The sequence below is a fragment of the Takifugu flavidus genome, chromosome 16 (genome assembly GCF_003711565.1).
Source record: "Takifugu flavidus isolate HTHZ2018 chromosome 16, ASM371156v2, whole genome shotgun sequence".
In the NCBI taxonomy this organism is placed as follows: Eukaryota; Metazoa; Chordata; class Actinopteri; order Tetraodontiformes; family Tetraodontidae; genus Takifugu; species Takifugu flavidus.
Window position 1 is genome coordinate 8,252,615 of NC_079535.1, and position 22,000 is coordinate 8,274,614.

Consider the following 22,000-nt stretch of genomic DNA (forward strand, 5'->3'; position numbering starts at 1 on the left):
AAAAAAGAAGCCACACAGTTAAAGTTTTTGCTGCATTTTAATGGCTGCAAATCAATTTCAACAAATATTTAATGTCACAGAATGGTTCATTGAGAGCCATAAACCTGTCATCGGCCTTTTGAAGTACTCTTCACAGTCAGTTTGAAATCTCATTAATTTGACATTCTGGCCTGCCAGAAACCAAAAAAAATCTAAGCAGTGTATCGTCAAGAATAAGTCAGAGTTGCTAATTCATCGTCAAAAGAGACATGTGACCAATTCAGCGGAAGAACCAACGCGTGTGAGGAGACGTGACAGGTTCCGTTCAGAAAGATTTGATTGTGTAGAACCGAAGAGGCCGACGGCGTCACACCAAATCCTTCAGTCCAGTTTACACACAACTCAACTAACATGCAACGATGACTTTAGTACACTATGCACATGGATACAAATCTGCTACCTAAGGGTTTTTATTCATTTAAATTTGCATGATTTCAAAAGAAGGGAATCACTTCCAGCACACACACTGTTTACTACATATGCAGAAACACTACTGAATTTCTTTTTTCTTCCTTTTTTTAATTCTTTTTCAACATTTATCCATTTTAAAGGACCTGTGCATAAGGAGTGTTTCTATAACACTGGAGCGAGTGATGTGTAAACAGGCCAGTGGTACCTGAGAAGCTCTTGTTTCAAACTTCACCACATATGACACAGACACACCCATGGTGGGCACAACTAGTGTGGTGGAGGTGGGGGGGGGGTGGTCTTGTGAAATGCTGCTGAGGCTCAGTAAATAGCATCCAGACGAAAGACGTACAGTGCATCGCCACGAAATTTTAAGTAACTGCAAGTTTGTGAAACCTGCCCACCAATGATCACTTAAATTAGTGAGGAAAAAAGACCAGAGGTGTGTGGGAGTGATGCGTTTAGACTCAGTTAACAGCAGAGACGCACACAGTGGTGACGGACATGAAAATAAAAACATTTTATATACAGTGTATTGAATCGCTTTTTTTTGTTTTTTGTAGAGCGGAAAGTCTCATTTCCTCCTTGGTTTCAAATTGCCAAATAACTTGTCAATTCAGTGACAAACAGAGCAGCAGACTCAGGAAGAGTGCTGAAATAGGTTCTGTCACAAAAAAGGTTCAGCCTTTGATGAGAATTAAGAGCAGTGTTTCATATTTAAAACATAGTGCAAAAATTCGTTGAACGAAACATGAATCACGCGTGTCTCTGCTGTGTCTTTAAGGCTTTAAAAGAGAGGTAAAGAGAAGAGCGTCTGTCAGGTTTGCTCTCCCAACATGGAGTCAGGAGGTCTTTTACCGGAATCTGTTCTCGGGTCGGTAGCTGATTTCTCAAAACTTTTCACCAGTGCAGATGTCACACGCGTCTCCCTCCAACAGCTGGAATAAGGGAAGCAACACCCTTTTTCCACCCTGTTCTTTGGCTCTTCACATTCTCAGGCAGTGACCGCATCACTCAACAACAGCTCGAGTATTTTGTGACAGTACATTCTGTTTTATAAACAGTGGACTAACGTCAGGGAAGATACTCATGCAATCGTCTCCCCATACCTGATATATCAAAACAACCAAATCCAAAACATGAAACAAACTGTACACAAATACACACCTACTGTAATAACCCACAAAACCCAAAATGCATGGAGACCATTCATTCGTTGCATTGACTATATCTTTTTAAACCAAGAGCCACAAGCTATATTAATATAGAGGGTCATCATAGGTCACTTTGGTAATATACCTTATTCCAAAGCAATGCTGCTTCAGTCATGTAGAGTTTGGCCGTTCTGTATTTTAACATCTTGCAGCAAAGGCAGCTGGAAGAGTCTCAGGGACTTCCTTCACATGGCTTCATTGTTCGAAGGCAGAGCGCTCCTGGATCTGGTGAGAGGCCTTATGACTCTAAGAGGAGGCTGGAAGGAAGTGGAGAAAGCGAAGGTGGAGATTTAGTCACAGATTTAGTCAATGTTCGCTGCTGGACCGAAACGTTGTATTAGTTCGTGTTTCCACTTGACAACAAATCCCCTTCAAGGCCACGTCTGAACAAGCCGGTCCCTAAAAAATGAAATTATATTGCAGATGGTCTCAAATTGTGGGGAAATTCACTTATATCTGGATTTGATACAAGTTATTCTGGTCTATAGCACGTGAGAAGATGGCTGCACAAATGATGTTTGTCCACTGTTCCTTTTTAAAGGGATTTGTTGGCATATAGAGTAAAATCACTCAAATGCTAATAACAAATGCTAGCAACCATTAATCCCAGAGATCGATCACACAGATTTCCTCCAGGAAAGCATCAAAGGTGTTACCAGTTTAGCCTAGAGCAAAGCGTCCCATTGGACAAGATGCCACATTTGGATTTGAACCCATGCACAAGTGGGAAAGTGCGATCAGTCGGGGTGGTGAGGAGCATTCTGCCACTTCAATAATCCCACTAACGCTACCACATGGTTCATCTTCCTCGGTGCACATTCCTCTTTCCACGGCTGCAGACGTGCTGGGTCACGATAATTCCTTTAGCACCACAGCAGTTCCAATTAGTGAACGGGTGAGTAAATCGGCGCCCTCGGGGACAGTTAGAGTCAGGCAGCAGCTGAGCAGCTGCGTCGACGTGGTCGTATACCTCGGGAGCCTTCTTCCTCATCAGCCTGAGCTGCGGCGAGTTCGACGTAGCTTGCGCCTCCTGTCCCACCTTCTCTGGCTGCTCTGGAGCTGAGGGACTGGGAGGTGGGGTGGGCGTGGACGGCGGGGAGGACTCGAGGGACAGCGAGGGAGTCACGGGCATGGACCCAGACTCAGAGGTGGTCTGGGATGGCAAACTCCTCACGTCCGATTGGTCAAACCTCAACACTTCAAAATCAGCCATGTCACAATCCTGTCCTGTACCGTAAATAAAGGTCGATGAGGCGACAAAGGGCGCGTGAGTCCTGACTGAGGTCGGTTTGGTTTTTATTTATCAAGAGGAAGTCAAATTTTATGAAACATAAGTGAATTACATCACCCCTCACTATCCCTTTTTTATAAATAGAATCTGAGTAGGCGTATTTTTATAGAAGAATTCCCAAAAAAACCCTCTTAAATGCAGCAATGTTTACAAGTGGCTTTGAAATTAGATCGAGTAATATTGAACTGAACAAAACATGTTCATATAGGGTCGAATGCGTGGTCTCTACGGATGTCTAAAAACTTTCTTTTAATTCACTCCCACATATATTTTCCTGCGGTCGTAAATCCACACAGCAGCACTACGACGCGAGCCCCCGGCGGAGATCGCCCTGCCTTGTACTGCAACTATGGCGTGTTTTCTTTTGCTTTAGCAACAGTGCGCAAAAATCTCCCTTTGCTACAAGCGGCGACTGCTTGAAACTAAGCAGCGCCAAAAAAAGAGGCTGCAGACCCAGAAGAGCTGCATCAGGAGTATCAGCTGGAGGGAAGGGGGGGTATAAAATCTATAAATACGACACCAATCCAGATGAAAACAAATCACAGTTGTCTCTGCATGATGCTAAACTAAGAAGCAATCCCGCTAGCCACATGTGAGCCGCGTCACAGGACGATGTATCCAGGCGGCCCTGTGAGGCGCGAGCTGCTCCAAACAGGAAGGCAGGACTGAGGTTACGGAGGGGGCCAATCCGGGAAGCAGGGACTCAAAACAATATCTGTCAGCTTAAACAAGCTGAAACAGGAAGGCGGTAACCTAGTCGATAAGCTGCTGCACGCAAACGCCCTTGGTGCTGCTTTTGATTGATAACAAGCTACCTAAAATACGAAAAAATCAGCCATTTCTACACACACCTGATAACCGATACTAGAACGCCATTGTAGCGTGATGATGTCGTGCGTTTCATCGCCCCTGCGAAGGTAACCGGCGCTGTCACGAGTGGTCTCACCTTTGCTGTAGCCCTCTGATTTGCTGCGCAGCATCGTTTTTGTGCGCTGCTGCGCTGCTGCGGGTGCCGTGGGTCCAGGATCGGCCTCGGCGGGGTCAGACTGGTACGCAGACAGGTCCTGCATGCTGAAACTCCTCAGTTTGTCTGACAGGACCCCTTGACCCTAGAGCGTGACCCATTGGGGAGTCGGTTACGTTCGAACCGGTTATAGTGGCGTTTCAGACCACAGGTTAGTGCGGGAATACAAACAACACCACAGTGACCCCGTAGTGAAGCCCCGGGTCAACACAAAAACAAAAATGTCCAGAGTCTGCATTACCTTTGTTGCAGCCATAACTGCGGCTGTGGCAGCAACATTGAGTCCTTTTCTCCCATAATGCACCAGGGTGTCGCAGATTTTCTCCTTTGTTTGCCCGATATATTCATCCACGTCCTGAAACAGTCACAAAAGTCATCAGTTTGGTGGAAGTGGTTGGATCCTCCCGTCCGCATTCGCCAGGTTTTAATGTGTTTTCCACGTTCCAACAGGAAAGCAGAGCTGGGGGATCGCCGTGACGTTTCCTGTCTCCCGTCCCTGCGAACACATCTGCAGGAGGCCAAAATGGCATCGGCTGCATCGCCACATGAGCAGAGGAGCAAATGTTCTCAGCAAAGTCTCGCTGTGCCAGTTACCCGGCGCAAAGACGCACAAAAAGGAGAAGGATTTCACCTTTTCTTTTGAGGAAAGTGTGGGATGGACAAACTTCCTGTACAGCATGCTGGAGCCTTTCGTGTAAGGGGAGAGCAGCCACACAACAAAGGCTATCTTCAGCTCATAGTAAAAAGGAAGCCTGTGGAGAAAAGATGAAAATGAAATTAGAGCCTAATAGGGAAACATGTGTTTCTGGCCTATAAAAGAAATCAATGAAGTTGCGAAAGAGCTGCACTCACCAACAAAGGAACATGTCTGTGAACACTTCCACGGTGGTGAACAGGGCAAATATGATCCAGTACATCATCCATTTCACCTGAAGGGTCACAGCCACAGGCAGTCAGACTCACCTTCGTTCCCATCGACTAAACACACGAGCACGTGTACTCACGTATTCCTTCAGATCTCTTGACTTCACAGCTTTATAAGACGAGTAAGCGGGGTAAAGTGTACCGAACACGAGTCTAAAAACAGAACATGAAAACACTGAGACCAGGGAGAGAAAGGAAGGTGAAGGTCCAAGAGCGGTACCCTCAGAAGAGCAAGTCAGAAGACCACCTGCTCACTTAGCGTCCAGCAGATGCGTCTAAATTTAAACCCGCCAGGTAAAATTAGGCTCCACTTGTTTTTTCCTTCCATTTCTATAGGGACACCTGTGTTTTGGGCCAGAGACAGAGCTGTGTTGGCGAGCTCCAGCCGAGCAACAGCTGTGAGTGTGCCCCGATCAGATTACTGATCCACATCGCGTTGGACCTCTCCGGCCTGGACACATAACTGGGGGTAAAGAAGGGCGCTGGCAACGGGTTCATCAGCTGTGGGGGACCCAAAATGTCAGCAGTTGACCCGGACTGGGGCATACGACACTAGATCCTGCCATCTAAATGAAATGAGCTCACTATTTGGAGGTCGGGCCTGCAGTTGTAGTCTCAAATACGCTGATTCATGCTTTGTGCAGGTATAAATAGCCTGTCACTGATGGCTGTCAGGTCCTAGTCGGTCCCTTCCGCTTTTTAATTTTAATTTAAACTAATCTCTTAAGTGATTGTCATTTTGCCCTAAGTCACGTACTGTAACCTGACCCATCCCCCCCCCACCTTCCCGAACCAATATGGGACATCAACAGAGAGCTCTCACGGACCACTCCTGTTTCACTAATATTTGTGCCACATAGACGAGGCTGATTTCTGATCCATGGCTCCATTTCCGAGACAGGGGCCATATAATCGCGCCATTACGTCACCTCTTTGTGCTTATCATATACCATTTTCCCCTCCCACAATTATAGATAAAAGAGAGTGTGCCAGAGCACCGACACCCCGATCACAATAAGGTCTATCCGGGCCTAGCGCAGCCGACATGGCAAAGTACAATCCGGAGGAATTCAGTCCGTTTTCCAGTCAAACATTAATAGACGCGCATCTGCTTTCCTTTACGCACCGACGCCTGATCCTGAATCGGATCGCCTTGCAACCGTCAGGGAGCGCGCATCGTCTCAAACGGCCTCAATAACCGCGAGCCGCAATTCATCTCCAACTCATCCCTGACTGGAGCGGGGTTTTTTTTGCAAACAATAAAGAGGACTTACACCACCAGCCTAGAGATGATCCAGGAGACCATTGCGCCGAGGAAGGCGACAGGACGCGCTGTCTGCGGGGAGGAGTTTTCCTCCGAATGACAGGCGCGTCTGAGCGGCTGCGTCTGGACGCACGCACACGCACACGGGCGACGGCGTGATGAAGGGTAAACAGAGCGGGGAGCGCAGCTCTTATCCATAGATGGCAGTGTTGCACAGCGCACGCGGTGGCCGCCTTTCACTGGACATGAGCTCGATTCCAGGAGCTGCGCGTAGTCTAAAGGGGTTTGTGTGATTGTGGATGCTTTAATCTGGCCGTGGTGTTGGAAATGCCTCAAAATGATCAAACATTAACAGAGTTTTATGCCCAACGAGAAGCCAATGTTTCACTTTTAGATGCAACTTCAGCCCTCGGTGAGAAGAACGGCTCCGTTGGTTGCAGTCCAACCCCTGGCCCACATAAAGAAGCCAGGGGACAGAGGGAAGGTTTTATTATGGGATGGAGAACAGCCGTTAAGGGAGGGAGGCCCTCGCCTGGTGGAACCCGAACCCTTTTGTTCAGTCCGGAGCCTCCCAACAAAGGTCCCACATACAGGTTGCCCCAAAGCCCCACGTTGTTTTTCCTGATTCCGTGAGTCCTCCACGCCCTTCCCATTTTAAGAGCACACACACACACACACCTTTACAGCTCAGACTGCTGCGTAAGCAGTTTAAACACTCGCATTCACACAGCTGCTCTCAGACCTTAAAATTTTATTTCTGTTCACATAGAAAATTTATACATACACAATATTCCCACGACACATGCGCCACCCGACCTCTTTAGATTCCTCCTACATGGGAAGAAACTCGCTTGTGACACAGTCAAGCGTCTGACCGATGAAATTGGACGAGGGTGGATGCGTGCGGAGCCTTTTGAACTGAGTGACTGGGCAGGGAACAAAGGATAAGAAAGCAGAGCACTCGTCACTAGTGTTTCAGATAATAGTGGACGCTAACCATCAAACATGACTGTTCATTAATAAACACAGCACACTGATTTAGAACAGATAATGAGCAATGACCCAACAAAGGCTAAAGTGCAGCGTCATTTCAGATATTTAATCATTGGTTTGGATTCTACTTTCACCACCATTCGAGCATTTAGAAAAGAAGAATATGATGAAGCACTGTCAGCACAGAAGCCTTTTATATTTAAATAAATGCTTCCTTAAACCTTCAGTTTGCCTTTGGATATTATCGAATTACCAGGTTTTAACCAGAAAATAAGCAGATATCATTTAAAAAAAAATCTGTTTGCTAATCTGTTTGTTCTGGTAAAGTGGACTAGCTGTTCTATAAAAGAACTAAACAGCCAAAGTATGACTTCAACCCCAGCACGATTAAATGAAGATATATATATATATGAAAAATTCCCGGACTGTCAGACCCACACCAGAATTGTCCTTGTTGGAGTGCAGTTTTAGACTCAACAGTTCACTTTAGCTCCTGAGAGCTTCCAGTCTGGATTGCATTGCTTCGATGTCCTCTTCCGACTCTTCGTCGGAGGCCGCCGTCGCTCCCTGGGGCTCCATCTCAGGCAGAGCATCTGTGACTTTGCTGGGCGCTTTGCCGAGAGCACCTGGTGCAGCAGATCCAACAGTTACCATCAAGACTTGAGTGGCAGCAAAGCTTGGTACAGTGTCATTTGGATTTGGGCTTAAGTGGCTGAGAACTAGACAGTAGTTAAGGTTAAGGGGTTAAGCCGTTAAGATTTGAACTAATTTCGTTACCTGCTGTGATCTCAAAGAGAATCTTGTCAATTTCCTCCTCCGCTGCTTCCTCCATGTCCTCCCCATCTTCCATGCTCTCAAATGTGTCTTCCAGCATTTCCTCGATTATCCCGGCCTAAAGGAGGAGACAGGATGGTCTTTTTTCATATTAAATGATAGAATCGCGGTCGAGAGATTCACGCATGCAGGAAATCGAGCCGACCTTCATCATTTCCTTCGACAGGTCCCTCATGGTGGCCTGGATCTCTGGCACTTTGACCAGACTCTGCATGGCTTTCATCACGTCTGTGCTCCTCTGCAGAGCCCCGGCTACACGCACCACAGCTACAACATACACGTGTATTCTCTTTTTAGACAATTCAGAAAAAAAGACATACTTCTGCAATACAAAAAGAGAAGAAACCTAAAGAGCTCATCTGAGATGACTATTTCCTCTCCCCTGCACCTTCGCTGCTGTACGACTCCACTCACCGAGCTGGTTCCTCATCCCGAGGGTGACAGAGTTCATGTGGGCTTTGGAGGCGTACAACTTTGAGACAGCTCGCTTCGACTGAACTATCTCCTTTGCAAGAACCACACATACGTCCTTCTGGCCCTTTTTGGCAGCATCTTTGATGGACCTTTTGACTTTCTCTTGCTCCCTTTGAATATCTAAAAGAACGACAGATCATATTAACAATGTGTAACTTGCATCTTATAGAATTATAAAATTAATTGATACAACTGATAGACTCTTGGTGTTTCAGTTTCGACTGTTCTTAATGTAATACGATGTAAAATAAAATGTATTTGGACAGTTTTAGCAAAGCATCACGACTGATAAACCCGCTCTTTGTATCAGACATTCATCTCACCTCTTATTTGTCTATCGATTCCTCTCGATTCTCTTCTAATTTTTTTAGTCCATTCATCGATCTGAAAACATAGATTAAAACTGATGGTCATCTATAACGTTTACCATAAATTATACTTATGCACGTATATGTAAGGATACGTGTGATAGCAATAGATAACTTTATACAAATAAGCAGTAAAATATATGGAATGTCGGCTCAAGAGAAAAAACGGTTTGTTTACATTGAAGTGACTGACAAGACAAGTAGCTTGTATGCTAACTAGCTAGCAGTTGTGCAGAGAACAAATATATACAGGAAAAACAATATGAGAACACACATTATATAACTAACACTGGAAAAAGACACATTATGACGGAGGTTTGCTAATTTGCAACGACGTCCCTTGCTAATTTAACCAATTGTACCCAGAGACTGGACCTGGACGTGAGTTTACCTAACAGCTAACGTCACCATAAATCTATCGTAACAATTGTTTTTTACGATCACAACAAATTACTAACCAATTCTTTTGGCGGTTTTTGTTGTGTTCTGCCGAATAACCCCATTGTGACGACTTTAGTTGTGAGGAAAGCTACAAGTACGTAAATAAACCTAGCCGACTAGCACAGCCTGTCCGAACGACACTTCCTGTTTCCGTCACACCCTCCGGGGTGCGTTCGGATACGAGGAAGCGGTCAATCCCTTAACTCCTTGCTAAGGAAACGAAGGTGGTTAACGTGTTACGAGTGTTAATGTTTCGTCAAAATCAGTCAACAAAATTATGATTTTTGTCATGTCAGGAGATCAACAAAATTTCATGAAGCCATTATCAAAATTTGCTGAAAATTTCATTATAATCCGTTTACAACTTTTTAAATTATTTTGCTAAAAGATAGTAAAATGATGTCAACTTAGGTAATTACAGTTGCTACGTAAACATTATAATTACATAATACAGATATTCTCTCAAACACAAAATATAAATAAAATATATTTGTGCCATCAAAATATTTCAAAGAATGTGCCCATATGTTTATGCATAAAAAAATACAGAAAAAAAGCTACACACAAAGAAATGAAAATTCATCAAAGGAAAAAAAATAAAAAAATAGTTATTTACATTTACACATTATTAACATGCTTCCTATTTTAATTAATTGTGAAGGAAAAGAGGGATCGCTACTTCATTTGTTAACAATTTTATATCATATCCAAAATGCTATTTTCATTTATATTATTTTGCACAGCTGCTTTGGGACAATAATGAATGGACCCAAAAGAACGTAAAATCAACCCAGGCTTCCCCACCCTTGTCCATGAATTAGCTAATGAACATAGAACTCACTAATTATTTTCAAAAATATAAAATGAACTGAAGTGAAGAACCTGACACCATAAATTGGGGACAATCGTGTCTTTCCATCGTGTGATCCGAAGAGTTCTAGATTTTTCTCTTATCGATTGGTGGCTGCACCAATCAGGAGCAGCGTAACGGGCGTTTCGACCAATCAGAGATGCCGGTGGGCGGGGTCTAGAGCATCACCGCTGAGGGACGCTGGCGTCTGTGATGTTTAGGGTCGCCTTGGAGGTGGGAGAGTCCGCTTCGGTCACCATCGCCCTGCGGGATTACTCTCAATGAGTTGGCTATAAACAGCCCGACTTACGTAACAGCTAGTAATTCACCGGGTTCACTCTCAGCTAGCTCTGTCGTGCATCTCACGGACAGTTGGCACGTTTTAATACATTTTGGACCAGACCTGCTGTTTTTTCCTCCTCCCTAGGTGTCAAGCGTCGCAGCCGTTAACTTGGAAGAGGTGAATTTAAAAACAAAAGCACCCATTATGTCAGTGGTCGGGATTGATGTGGGTTTCCAAAGCTGTTACATCGCTGTGGCCAGGAGCGGCGGCATTGAAACCATTGCCAATGAATACAGTGACAGATGCACACCGTGAGTATTCCTATTTCCGGACACCGTCGGCTTTAAAGTGCTCCAGCCGGAGTTTGTTTTGACGCAGTGGTATTGCTACCGGTGGGCTGGAGACGGCATGTTGACAGCGACGATGCCGGTGGAGGAGAGCAGGCCTTTAACTTTTGCTCTGCACACCATCACAGGAGGCTGAGGGGGTCTGTGAATCAACCCCCCCAGACAGTTTGACCCTGTCTCCTCATAACGAGCTCGCTTCCAGCTGCTGCCACTTAAAGAAGGCGTCAAACTTCAGTTTACAGCGATCGAATGTGCATAAAAGACATTCTGGCAGTGAAAAATTCGTATCCTAATGAAAACAAACAAACCCAAAATACAGTCAGCTTTAGGACCAGGAGGAGAAGAAATGTAATTACTGCAAACCTCAGTTTGTATCACAGTGTTGAAATTGTGTAAATTATGGAGGATGTAGTGGATCATGATGCACACTTCTGAACTGGAGCCATCAATGCAACAACTGTGTGAAAAAAGCCTGGAGTGTAGACAGACATCACGTCTTATAACAGCGGATGAAGGAGGTGGTGGGTTTTGTCTTTTTGGACAGGCAGAATTAGCTTTTCAAGGTGAACCGTTCCATCTTATTGACCCAGTTTGTGGTTCTTCCTCAGACTCCCTTGCGAGACATTCTTAATCAAAATCTGTCAGGTAGTCCTTTCTGTTCCAGAACTCCCTAATCTCTTGATATTTCCCATTAAGAGCTTGTGTGTCCTTGGCAACTAAAAACCGTATAATTGGAAACGCTGCCAAAAGTCAGGTAAGATCCTCTACAATGCTTTTCCCTATGGTTTACACTCATATACCCAAAAGTGACTTCATAGAGACACTTATTGTCGTTAAATTTCAGATCATAACAAACTTCAAAAATACAGTCCATGGCTTCAAAAAGTTCCACGGCAGGACGTTCGATGACCCATTCGTCCAAGCAGAAAAGCCCAAACTGCCTTACAGCTTGCATAAACTGGCCAATGGGAGCACTGGAATTCAGGTGAACGTCTCTGCTTTTGGTTTTCTCCCTCCTGCCAACCAGCTTCCTGACACTCTATCCCGAGCCGTGCATGCTTTCTGAGCTGTCCTGACTGTATGGTGACTGCAGGTGCGATATTTGGACGACGACAAAGTGTTCACAGTTGAGCAGATCACGGGGATGCTGCTCAGCAAGCTGAAAGAGACGTCTGAGGGGGCTCTGAAGAAGCCCGTGGTGGACTGCGTCATCTCCGTACGTGATGGGGCCTGCGCGATGCCGTCCTATGCAGAGTGGCTCATTTACTTACATTTGGCATTTTCTTTCACAGGTCCCAAGTTTTTTCACAGACGCTGAAAGACGTTCGGTGTTTGACGCTTCTCAAATTGCAGGGCTGAACTGTCTTCGGCTAATTAACGACACAACTGCAGGTAGGTGCGCGTTCAATGTTGTCTTAGGGATGGCCCTTAAAACAGAGGAGCGTGGTTCAATGGTTAACAACACTGCTAAATAACAAATGAAAGTAATAGACAACAAGAATCCCTCCACTTGCTACAAAAGTCTGTGGTCAGCTCTCCGTTCCCTCAACAGTTGCCTTGGCCTACGGCATCTACAAACAGGACCTTCCTGCTCCAGAAGAGAGGCCAAGAAACGTTGTGTTTGTGGACATGGGACATTCATCATTCCAGGTCTCCATCGCTGCCTTCAACAAAGGCAAACTCAAGGTGAGCCTTTTACTAGCTTCCCCGCCATCGCCGTGTCTTTGAACACCATGAGTTCAGTGCCGGACCTCGACCCCCACCAGGTCCTCGCCACTGCGTTCGACCCATACCTCGGTGGGCGCAACCTCGACGAGGTGTTGGTCGATTACTTCTGCGAGGAGTTCAAGGGCAAGTACAAACTCAATGTAAGGGAGAACCCGAGGGCTCTGCTGCGGCTGCACCAGGAGTGCGAGAAGCTGAAGAAGCTGATGAGCGCCAACTCCTCCAACCTGCCTCTGAACATCGAGTGCTTCATGAATGACATCGACGTGTCCAGCAGGATGAACAGGTCCCGATTTCACACGTTTAAGAGTCAAAAACCAAAGCATTGTGATATGTGTTTCACATAGTAACTGCTTCCCCAACAGAGGCCAATTTGAAGAAATGTCTTCTCAGTATCTGATGAGAGTGGAGGCGCCTTTAAGAGCCGTCCTCGAACAGTCGAGTATGTCATTTAATGTGGTTGGTTACGTTGTTTATTATTGGAGGGCTTCATAAAAGGAGCCTTTTGCATGCTTTTTGTGGTAGAGCTAAGCCGAGATGACGTCTACGCCGTGGAGATAGTTGGAGGAGCGACAAGAATCCCGGCGATCAAAGAGCGAATCAGCCGTTTCTTCTGCAAAGACATCAGCACAACCCTCAACGCAGATGAAGCCGTCGCTCGAGGCTGCGCACTGCAGGTGATCATCACTTCCTCTTTTCTATTCAAACCATGAGTGGGTTCTAAAAAAAAATGCCGTGAAGGAATTGTGAGATTTGTGTGTGTTTGGATGCAGTGCGCCATTTTGTCGCCAGCGTTTAAGGTCCGCGAGTTCTCCATCACCGACGTCGTTCCCTTTCCTATTACTCTCCGCTGGAAATCTACAACGGAGGATGGAGTGGGGTCGGTACATTTGAACAGAAATTTTAATGATGTGTTTTTTTTTTTGTTTTTTTTTGCTTTTGCTCTGAAAAACTTTGGGATTTCTTTCAGAGAGTGCGAGGTGTTCTCGAAGAATCACGCTGCTCCATTTTCCAAAGTCATCACCTTTCACAAGAAGGAACCATTTGACCTTGAAGCCTTTTACAGTAATTCTCAAGAGCTTCCATACCCAGACCACACCATAGGTAATTAGAACTGTATTTGAAACAATTAATGTTTAATATTGAAACTGAAGATGTGCTGAAAAGAGAGTTGAATGCTGATGCTCAAAAACGCTTCCTTGCTGTCGGCGTGTGCGAAGCTTCTTAATTTGTGAGGTCACTCTTTCTATCTGTCCCCAGGATGCTTCTCTGTCCAGAACGTTTCTCCCCAGCCAGACGGAGACAGCTCCAAAGTGAAGGTCAAGGTGCGGGTGAACATCCATGGCATCTTCAGCGTGTCCAGCGCCTCTCTGATAGAGAAGCAGAAAGGAGAAGTGGAGGACATGCAGATTGACTCTGAGCCACTGGTGCAGAATGAGGGGAGGGTGGAGGAGCAGGTGAGAGGATGGATATTTTAGATACAGTAGATGGAACGCTGGAATATGAAGAGTTGAGTTACAGCTGGTGCAGAAATATACATTTATAATAGGATTTCATCTTCCATCATTTGTCTGATTACTGACACGCATTTTAGTTAGTGAAATGTTCAGTCTACATCTACAAATGTTTAGCTATTCTAGCTAATTTGTCTTTGGTGAAAAAGCTGTGTGTTTGTTCTGTCAGGCTAAAATGCAGGTGGACCAGGAAGGTCAAGGTCAGGGGGAGGAACAGGCCGATGAAAACAGCCCCAGCAATAAAGTCAGTTCATGTCAATACGCATGCTTTAGTATGAGTTATGATATACTGGATATATGTAGAAATACACCTGCTCTTTAAATTTAGGAGGGGCCATCTGTGGAAAAACAGGACCCAGCAGCAGGGGGGAGCAAGGCCAAGGTCAAGGTGAAGAGCATTGATCTGCCGGTTGTGATGAACAGCATTAGACAGCTGGACACATCTGTCCTAAATGACTTTGTGGAGTATGAGGTGAGTCTTGGACTTAAAGTGTGTCTCAGACCACGAGGAACGTAATGTTGAACATATGGAGTTACTTTGAATTGCATTTTTATGTAATTTTCTGGTATAAGCAGCCATGAAACTGCTTTTACCTTCTGTATTATTGGCTGGATCAGATTTCACACTAAAGTGTTTTGGGTTTGATCGTTATTGAAGATGACCTTTGCCCTCACAGCGTCAGATGATTATTCAGGACAAACTAGTGAAGGAGCAGAATGATGCTAAAAATGCTGTTGAGGAGTACGTGTACGATCTGCGGGACAAACTCGGAGGCGTCTACGAAAAGTACATCACCGAGAATGTGAGTGCAGTTTTCTTAGCTTGGCTCATTTGTGTCCAATGATAAGTCAAACAACTAAGGAACTCTTGTGTCTTATTAAAACAGGACAGTAAACAGTTGACACTGATGCTGGAGGAAACCGAGAACTGGCTGTATGAGGATGGAGAGGACCAGCCCAAACGAGTGTATGAGGAGAAGTTGGAGGCCCTCAAGGTTTATTAGAAATGACTGCAGGGACACTTTTATCTTAATATTAATTTTTCCACAAGAGACAAGCAATATCACAAAATAAATTCCCGTTATTTGCCAGAGGTTGGGTCAGCCCATTCAGGACCGGCACAGAGAGCACGAGGACAGGCCGAGGGCTTTTGAAGAGCTGGGAAAGAAGCTGCAAGTCTACATGAAGTTTTTGGATTCCTTTAAACAGAAGGTGTCTGCTTTTGATTTGCAGATGTAATGACGTCATCGTTGGTGCCCCAGTGTCCAGTTTGAACATGTGGTAAATTTACTTTATATTATACAGTATATCAACGGTTGTCCTTTTTTGACAGGATGAGCGATTCATGCATTTAAATGTGGAAGAAATGGGCACAGTGGAGAAATGTGTGAGTGACAGCATGGGCTGGATGAACAGCAAAATGAATGCACAGAGCAAGCTGAGCATTACTCAAGACCCCGCTGTTAAAGTAGCAGACATCATCGCTAAAATACAGGTGAGCCACTTTAGACTGTCTTATTTCCATTTGTAACAAGTTCACATGGTCCTTGATATTCCAGGAGCTAGAGGACGCGTGTCATCCAGTGATCAACAGACCCAAGCCCAGTGCGGAGGAGACCTCTGAGGTGAATGAGCAAAGCAGTGGAGTGCACGCAGCCACCCAGGCTAAAGAAGGAAAGGGAGAAACAAAGGGAAACCAGCAGACCAAAGAGATGCAGATGGACTGAGATGAAATCTACAATTCCAGAATAGTGACCACAGATCTCTTGTCCGATCCACTTCGGCAGTAGCAACATTTATACCTGGGACCATTTGTTCATCGTCACCAGTCGATGCTGTTTATCTTGTTCTTTATCCATCCATTGAAGAGAAGGTTTTTTCCCCATCCTTTCACCCTTTGTGTGGCAGTAATGTTTCACACCTTTAAAAGGATTGACTGCTCAATAAATTAAAGAATTAATTCTTGTGTTTGAATTCCATGTGTTACCCAAGTCTATCGGCATTCACTATCACTCATTTCCAGTAGACAGAGTTTTCCAATAACGGCTACGGTAGAACTGTTAGTTTGTATGCAATAATTCCTATTTAATAGATATTTCAGTTATTTTTTTACATCTAGATTATGTAAATACTATTTTACTAGATAAAAAAGAAGCAAAAATACATTACAACTACAGTGCTCAATACACCAAATTTCTTTAGCAAGTAATTGGTGACATATTTTCTGTTATCTGGCATTCATCCCTATAGTTTTTTTGTCTTGATTATGTTACTGTGATGTGTTTTTTAACATTAAAATTCATCCAACATCACCACTGATGTTGTGTATCCTTTGTTCTGGGCCATTTTAATCGCGAAAGGCGTTCCGGTGGTAGCTTCCGGTGGGCGTGGCTTCACAGCTTGTTGCTATGTGACGTATGCGTGACGTCGCAGGGGAGTAACGGGCGGATATTTTCAAAATGGAAGAAATTGCAAAGTTTTGGAGGGTAACCCAGGAATATCTATTTACCCCCTGAGAATACCTCAAGCGACGGCTGATGCCCTCGGCCGAACGACGCGCAACATTACGAGGCTGCAGGTATCTGCAGGGCGGAAAACGGGCACGATGAGTGTGTCGATCGGCGAGAAAATCGAGGTAAGTTCGTTTGTAATGCTAACGTCCAGAAGCTAGCTTCTTCTGCTTTTGTAGTTCAGCTCTATTTATTAGTGCTAAGGCTCTGCTTTGCCACTGTTTATCATCCTGGGTACTTTAAAGTTCTTCACTGTAAAATGTTAATACCAAATATTTAATCACTATATAGTGCATTTAGAAATGAACCCATTCTAATTGCTGGTATTATTAGCATTAGCTAATTTCTCGTTGTTTATTTGAAGCTGAAATCCCCAAAAAGGTTAAATTATTAATATGGGCACTATTCGTATTTGTGGCATGATTCTTTGTCTCCATACCTGCTGTGAAAGTAACTCGACCCTGACTCCTCTGGGACCAAGCCTGTGTCCTCCCATCAGTCTGTCTGTTTGGGTGTCCAGCATGCTGCTTGGAAACGGCCACAAGTGGGCCTCATCAGCGGGAACAGAACCGGGATAATTAAAGGCTTTGGTTGGCCATATGACAGTGTCAGGTGTTTGTGGCTTGGGTGACAGTTAAGGTCTGTTGTGGCTCACAGTGTGGAGTCAGTAGGTGTTGGCTCATTTACAATGTCGCAGGCTAGATGGAAGGTGCATGAACCTCTTCTGCACAGTTTCTCTCTCCATAACCTCTCTGCGGTCGCTAGAGTCAGAACAAATGTGGAGAAGAATGGCTTTAATGCTGAAGAAGTTGGAATCCAGGTATTTTGTTTCTGTACCATTTGTCTGTGGAGGTTCCGAGTGGCCCAGGTCGTGCTAAAAAAGAAACTGGAATAAAACAAAGCTGCTTTCAAGTTGAGCTCTTACGATCTGTTTTGTATCGGCATGATACTTCTTTGTATTTCAATAACCATCGTTCTGATTTTTCTTTCTTTAATCTGTAGGATTTTAAGGTCCTCATGCTCCTGGGCAAAGGCTCCTTTGCATGTGTTTACCGGGCAAAATCAGTGAAGACTGGTCTAGAAGTTGCAATCAAAACGGTAAGATTTATTCCTTCTCTACTTTGGCTTGCTGCACGTGTAATTTTGCCATGTGGTGACAGTTGTTGGGTTAACTGTTGGGTTATTGGATCTTTGCTACCTCCCAGGGGTGTCTTATGGTCCCTTATACGCCATATTGCCAGTGACAGATTGATAATTGTCACTGGGTTCAACTGCCTTCAGACCACATCCACAGGCTGAAACCCAGGTATCAGGTTGATAATTATTTCTTTCTTCTGTCTGCAGATTGACAAAAAATCCATGCACAAGGCTGGAATGGTCCAGCGTGTGACAAATGAGGTAGAGATTCAGTGCCGACTGAAACATCCCTCCATACTCGAGGTAAAATTGGCTGTTGTATTGGACTTCTCAAAATTATGCCGCACAACAGTCTGTTGTGTGTTCTTGAATAGGACCTCTGTTTTATTGTTGCCATGGTTATACAGTTAGGTGACGTTCCTCTTCAGTGTTAAGCTCGTTCAAGCTTTAAATGTTGGATGTTTTGATGTTGTTCTCACTTTCCCCACAAATATAAACATGTACTTGTGTTTTTAAGCTATATAACTACTTTGAGGACAGCAACTATGTGTACCTGGTGTTGGAGATGTGCCATAATGGTGAAATGAGTCGGTATCTTAAAGAGCGGAAGGTGTCTTTCTCTGAAGATGAAGGTCAGAACAATTTATTGATGGCCATTTTTGCTATAGAACTAGAAGAATGATGTTGCCATAATTTGCTTTGTGACCTGGAGAGGTTAAAATAGATGGTGTTTTTGTTCCCCAGCAAGACACTTCATGCATCAAATAGTGAAAGGAATGTTGTACCTGCACACGCATGGAATCCTGCACCGAGACCTGACCTTATCCAACCTTTTGCTGACCAACAACATGAACATTAAGATCGCAGACTTTGGCCTGGCCACTCAGCTGAAACTCCCCACTGAAAAGCACTTCACCATGTGCGGGACGCCCAACTACATCTCCCCGGAGGTGGCCACCCGCAGCGCTCACGGTCTCGAATCGGACGTATGGTCGCTCGGTTGCATGTTCTACGCCTTCCTGATGGGTCGCCCCCCGTTTGACACGGACACAGTGAAGCACACCCTGTCCAAAGTGGTTCTCGGGGAATATGAAATGCCCGCTCACGCTTCTCTAGAGGCGCAGGACTTGATCCATCAGCTGCTGCAGAAAGACCCCACCCAGAGGCCCAGCCTCTCTGCCGTCCTGGACCATCCGTTTATGACCCGGAGCTTATTAGTGCGAACCAAGGAACTTGGGTTGGGAGACGAAGGCTCCATGGACAGCGGTATCGCCACCATCTCTACAGCCTGCACCTCCTCCACCTCGGGTAGCGGCGGTAGTCGCCTCCAGAGGAGAACTCGGCACATGATTGGCTCTGCTCTTCCTAACCGAATGGCGCCACTTCCAAGTTTTCCACATCACCCGGGTAGTGGCTGTTACGAGGCAGGAGAGCAATGGCAGCACGCGGCGGATCGAGGCAGGGGCAGGGTTCTTCACGCTGGAGACGGCGCGCAGCCTCATTCCCGCTATCTGAGGAGGGCACACTCTTCAGACCGCTCCGAATCTTCTGCCCAAGGACTGGGGTCCGGTCTCCCTGAACTGGGGAGATGCCACTCAGAAGAGTCCCTGAGCGGCTTCGGAGGGTCAGTCTTCCCCATGTCCTCTAATCAGCATCCATTTTCAGAGCGTGGAAGGCTACCTTCTCCCCCGGTCAAGCAGTCAGCGCAGTAAGACAGAGCCTCTAAAGGTCATAATCTTATGGAAGTTGATTTCACTAACCGATCGCCTTCTTTTGTAGTTCTGGCCGTTCCATATCTGCACCAACTGCACATCCTCCAAGCTTGAAATTCCAAGACATGGAAGGAGTTACTCACTGGCTTAATAACGAGGGTAGAACATCTTTTCTTTTGCATTTCTGAAGAGATTTTTGATTCCACTGGCTTCCAGATGTTATGATTTTCAATCATAAATGCATGCTTATATACAGGGGCCGGGTTAGCCACTGACTCATGTGACTTTTCCCCCCCCAGCCTCTGGACACAGGCCTGCAGAGGACAGCGGAGGCAGCTTCTACAGTGGCAGAGAACCTTTAGGCATTTTCAATTCCTGGACAGACAAAACTGTGGGCCAGAGCGTGCATCCGCATCACAGCCAGCACCACAACCTTCCCTCCAACTCTGATCCGTACCGGGAAAACATACCCGTGACTGATTTCCCAGCTCCTCACAGCAGAGAGTTTAAACCCCCTGCAGCCAAACTCGGTGTGGACAAAGAGAAGAAGACGCTCGGGGACATCGTCCCGCCGCTGTGCGCCACGCGTCTCAAGCCCATCAGACAGAAGACAAAAAATGCTGTCGTAAGACATTGTTTATGTTTTCTTTAAACACCTACTTTCATAAGCTCTCATTGACACTTCCTGTTTGTCCTTACAGGTGAGCATCCTGGACACGGGGGACGTGTGTATGGAGCTGCTAAAATGTCTTGGTGGTCAAGAGAGGGTAAAAGAGGTCCTCCGGATTTCCTGCGACGGCACAATGGTGAGCCCACTATTGCACTTCTGTTCTTGGGTAACAACCTCACGCAGCAAAGGCTTGTTGGCAAAATAGCATCAATGTTGCTGCCGCCAGGTGACGATATACCAGCCTAATGGTGGAAAGGGTTTTCCTGTCCTGGACTGTCCCCCCGCACCACCGGAAGATATTCTGATCTGCAGCTACGAGGATCTTCCAGGTACGACAGTGGAACACAGCCAGTAAAATTCCATTCCACAGGATTGGAAGTGTAAAGTTTTTTATCCCTTCTTAGAAAAATACTGGAAGAAATATCAGTACGCGTCCAAGTTTGTGCAGCTGGTGAAATCCAAGACTCCCAAAGTGACCCTTTACAACAAATATGCCAAAGTCATGCTGATGGAGAATTCTCCCAACGCAGACCTGGAGGTGTGCTTCTATGACGGTGAGTCCAACGCTTGCGATCCTGCCGCGAAATTCCCCATTTCTAACGCACGATGCCCGTCGGCGCTCGTAGGAGCGAAGACGCACAAGACGTCGGAGCTGGTGCGGGTGGTGGAGAAGAGCGGGAAGTCGTACACGGTGAAGGGCGAGGTGGGGCTGAGCGGCCTGAGCCCAGAGAGCCGGCTGTACGTGGAGCTGTCCGACGAGGGCCACAGCATGTGTCTGGCTCTGGAGGCCGCCATCACCATGGAGGAGCAGCGCAGCACCAAGAACGTCCCTTTCTTCCCCATCACCATCGGCAGGTGGGACAACGCTATTGCTGAAGCGCGCTGCCAATTTCCTTATACCTTTGCTTTATTTGGCAATATATTTTTTCGCGTGCCGCTTCAGGAGACCGGCCAATCCGAGCTTCCCGTCCCCGCCATCACATTCGCTGCCGCCCCAAACGGCTTCACCTCCCCAGGCTCCACAAATCACTCCCTCAGTAAGTCTCATATGCTCCCTCTGTATTTAAGGCCTATGAACAGCTGGATTATGGGTAAATCTGACTCTACGTGTGTCCAGATGATCTCCTACGACGGCTCCGATTTCTCGAGCGCTAGCGTGAGCAAGAAAAGCTCCCCCGTGGTTCAGAGCGCGGGGAAAGTTATCAAGTCCATTTTTGTGCCCAACGTTGGGTGGGCGTCTCAGGTGAGTAGCGGTCACTCAGTCTGGGATTAGCAGAGGAGTTTGTGATCAAACGGCTGCGTTTCCGTGCCACCAGTTGACGAGCGGAGAGGTGTGGGTCCAGTTCAACGACGGGTCTCAGCTGGTGGTGCAGGCCGGCGTTTCCTCCATCACATACACGTCTCCAGACGGCAGGATCACAAAGTACGATGTCGCTTTTCACTTTTTTCCCTCCCGCAGAACAGATAAAATAGCTGAAGCTGTCCTGTTTGCGTTCAGGTATAAGGAGAACGAGAAGCTGCCAGAGCACGTGAAGGAGAAGCTCCACTGTCTGTCCACCATCTTGGAACTGCTGGCCAACCCGAAGGCGCACAGTCGCCTCCAGCCCCATTAACGCGTTGCTCTTAAAAACACGTTGCTCTTAAAAACACATCCAGGAAGAGAATGGGAAGAAGCCACGGAACACTTTGTTCCACATGTTGTAAATACGCTGTCTATTTTACATGTACAGAAGATAATGAAAATATTTATTTTTAATAACCTTGTATAGTCCCAGTTGTCCCTGTTAAAAATGTTTCTCAGCTTTTTTTCTTTTTTTTACTGCATCTCCTATTATAAGAAATGTGTGATCAATAAACATCTGGAGGCTGGTAGAAAGAAATTTAAGGATTTGGTGCTAATGTATGGGTTCGTTAATGCAGAACTACTGTAAGTACAGAAGGTGGAGGGAGCTAAATGTGCCTGGAGTAGTTCGGTTTG

The 22,000-nt window shown here is 45.9% G+C and overlaps 4 protein-coding genes across 4 annotated transcripts; 2 read left to right on the top strand and 2 right to left on the bottom strand.

The window, feature by feature from the left end:
• Positions 1–18: 18 nt before the first annotated feature.
• On the bottom strand, positions 19–6,334 carry reep1 (receptor accessory protein 1). Its single transcript, XM_057011972.1, has 8 exons — positions 6,175–6,334; positions 4,981–5,053; positions 4,829–4,905; positions 4,608–4,728; positions 4,218–4,331; positions 3,899–4,061; positions 2,632–2,888; positions 19–1,918 (listed from the first exon to the last, which is right to left on the bottom strand). Exons 1-8 carry the CDS (start codon positions 6,204–6,206, stop codon positions 1,847–1,849), a joined length of 909 nt encoding a protein of 302 aa, XP_056867952.1. The 5' UTR covers positions 6,207–6,334; the 3' UTR covers positions 19–1,846.
• Positions 6,335–6,898: 564 nt separating this feature from the next.
• chmp3 (charged multivesicular body protein 3) lies at positions 6,899–9,457 on the bottom strand. Its single transcript, XM_057011973.1, has 6 exons — positions 9,292–9,457; positions 8,789–8,849; positions 8,406–8,585; positions 8,137–8,258; positions 7,935–8,049; positions 6,899–7,783 (listed from the first exon to the last, which is right to left on the bottom strand). Exons 1-6 carry the CDS (start codon positions 9,334–9,336, stop codon positions 7,644–7,646), a joined length of 663 nt encoding a protein of 220 aa, XP_056867953.1. The 5' UTR covers positions 9,337–9,457; the 3' UTR covers positions 6,899–7,643.
• Positions 9,458–10,307: 850 nt separating this feature from the next.
• Positions 10,308–15,953, top strand: hspa4l (heat shock protein 4 like). The gene is made up of 19 exons (XM_057011967.1): positions 10,308–10,718; positions 11,451–11,508; positions 11,599–11,739; positions 11,848–11,970; positions 12,047–12,146; positions 12,307–12,440; positions 12,521–12,765; positions 12,845–12,921; positions 13,005–13,156; positions 13,253–13,359; positions 13,450–13,583; positions 13,740–13,936; positions 14,163–14,237; positions 14,322–14,465; positions 14,671–14,796; positions 14,881–14,988; positions 15,086–15,205; positions 15,327–15,488; positions 15,553–15,953. Exons 1-19 carry the CDS (start codon positions 10,612–10,614, stop codon positions 15,718–15,720), a joined length of 2,478 nt encoding a protein of 825 aa, XP_056867947.1. The 5' UTR covers positions 10,308–10,611; the 3' UTR covers positions 15,721–15,953.
• Positions 15,954–16,418: 465 nt separating this feature from the next.
• plk4 (polo-like kinase 4 (Drosophila)) lies at positions 16,419–21,902 on the top strand. Its single transcript, XM_057058176.1, has 15 exons — positions 16,419–16,628; positions 17,506–17,601; positions 17,848–17,943; positions 18,158–18,272; positions 18,385–19,348; positions 19,420–19,511; positions 19,652–19,977; positions 20,054–20,158; positions 20,249–20,351; positions 20,427–20,576; positions 20,649–20,877; positions 20,966–21,059; positions 21,140–21,265; positions 21,339–21,445; positions 21,521–21,902. The coding sequence occupies exons 1-15, from the start codon at positions 16,599–16,601 to the stop codon at positions 21,633–21,635; spliced, it is 2,748 nt and encodes a 915-aa protein (XP_056914156.1). The 5' UTR covers positions 16,419–16,598; the 3' UTR covers positions 21,636–21,902.
• Positions 21,903–22,000: the final 98 nt, after the last annotated feature.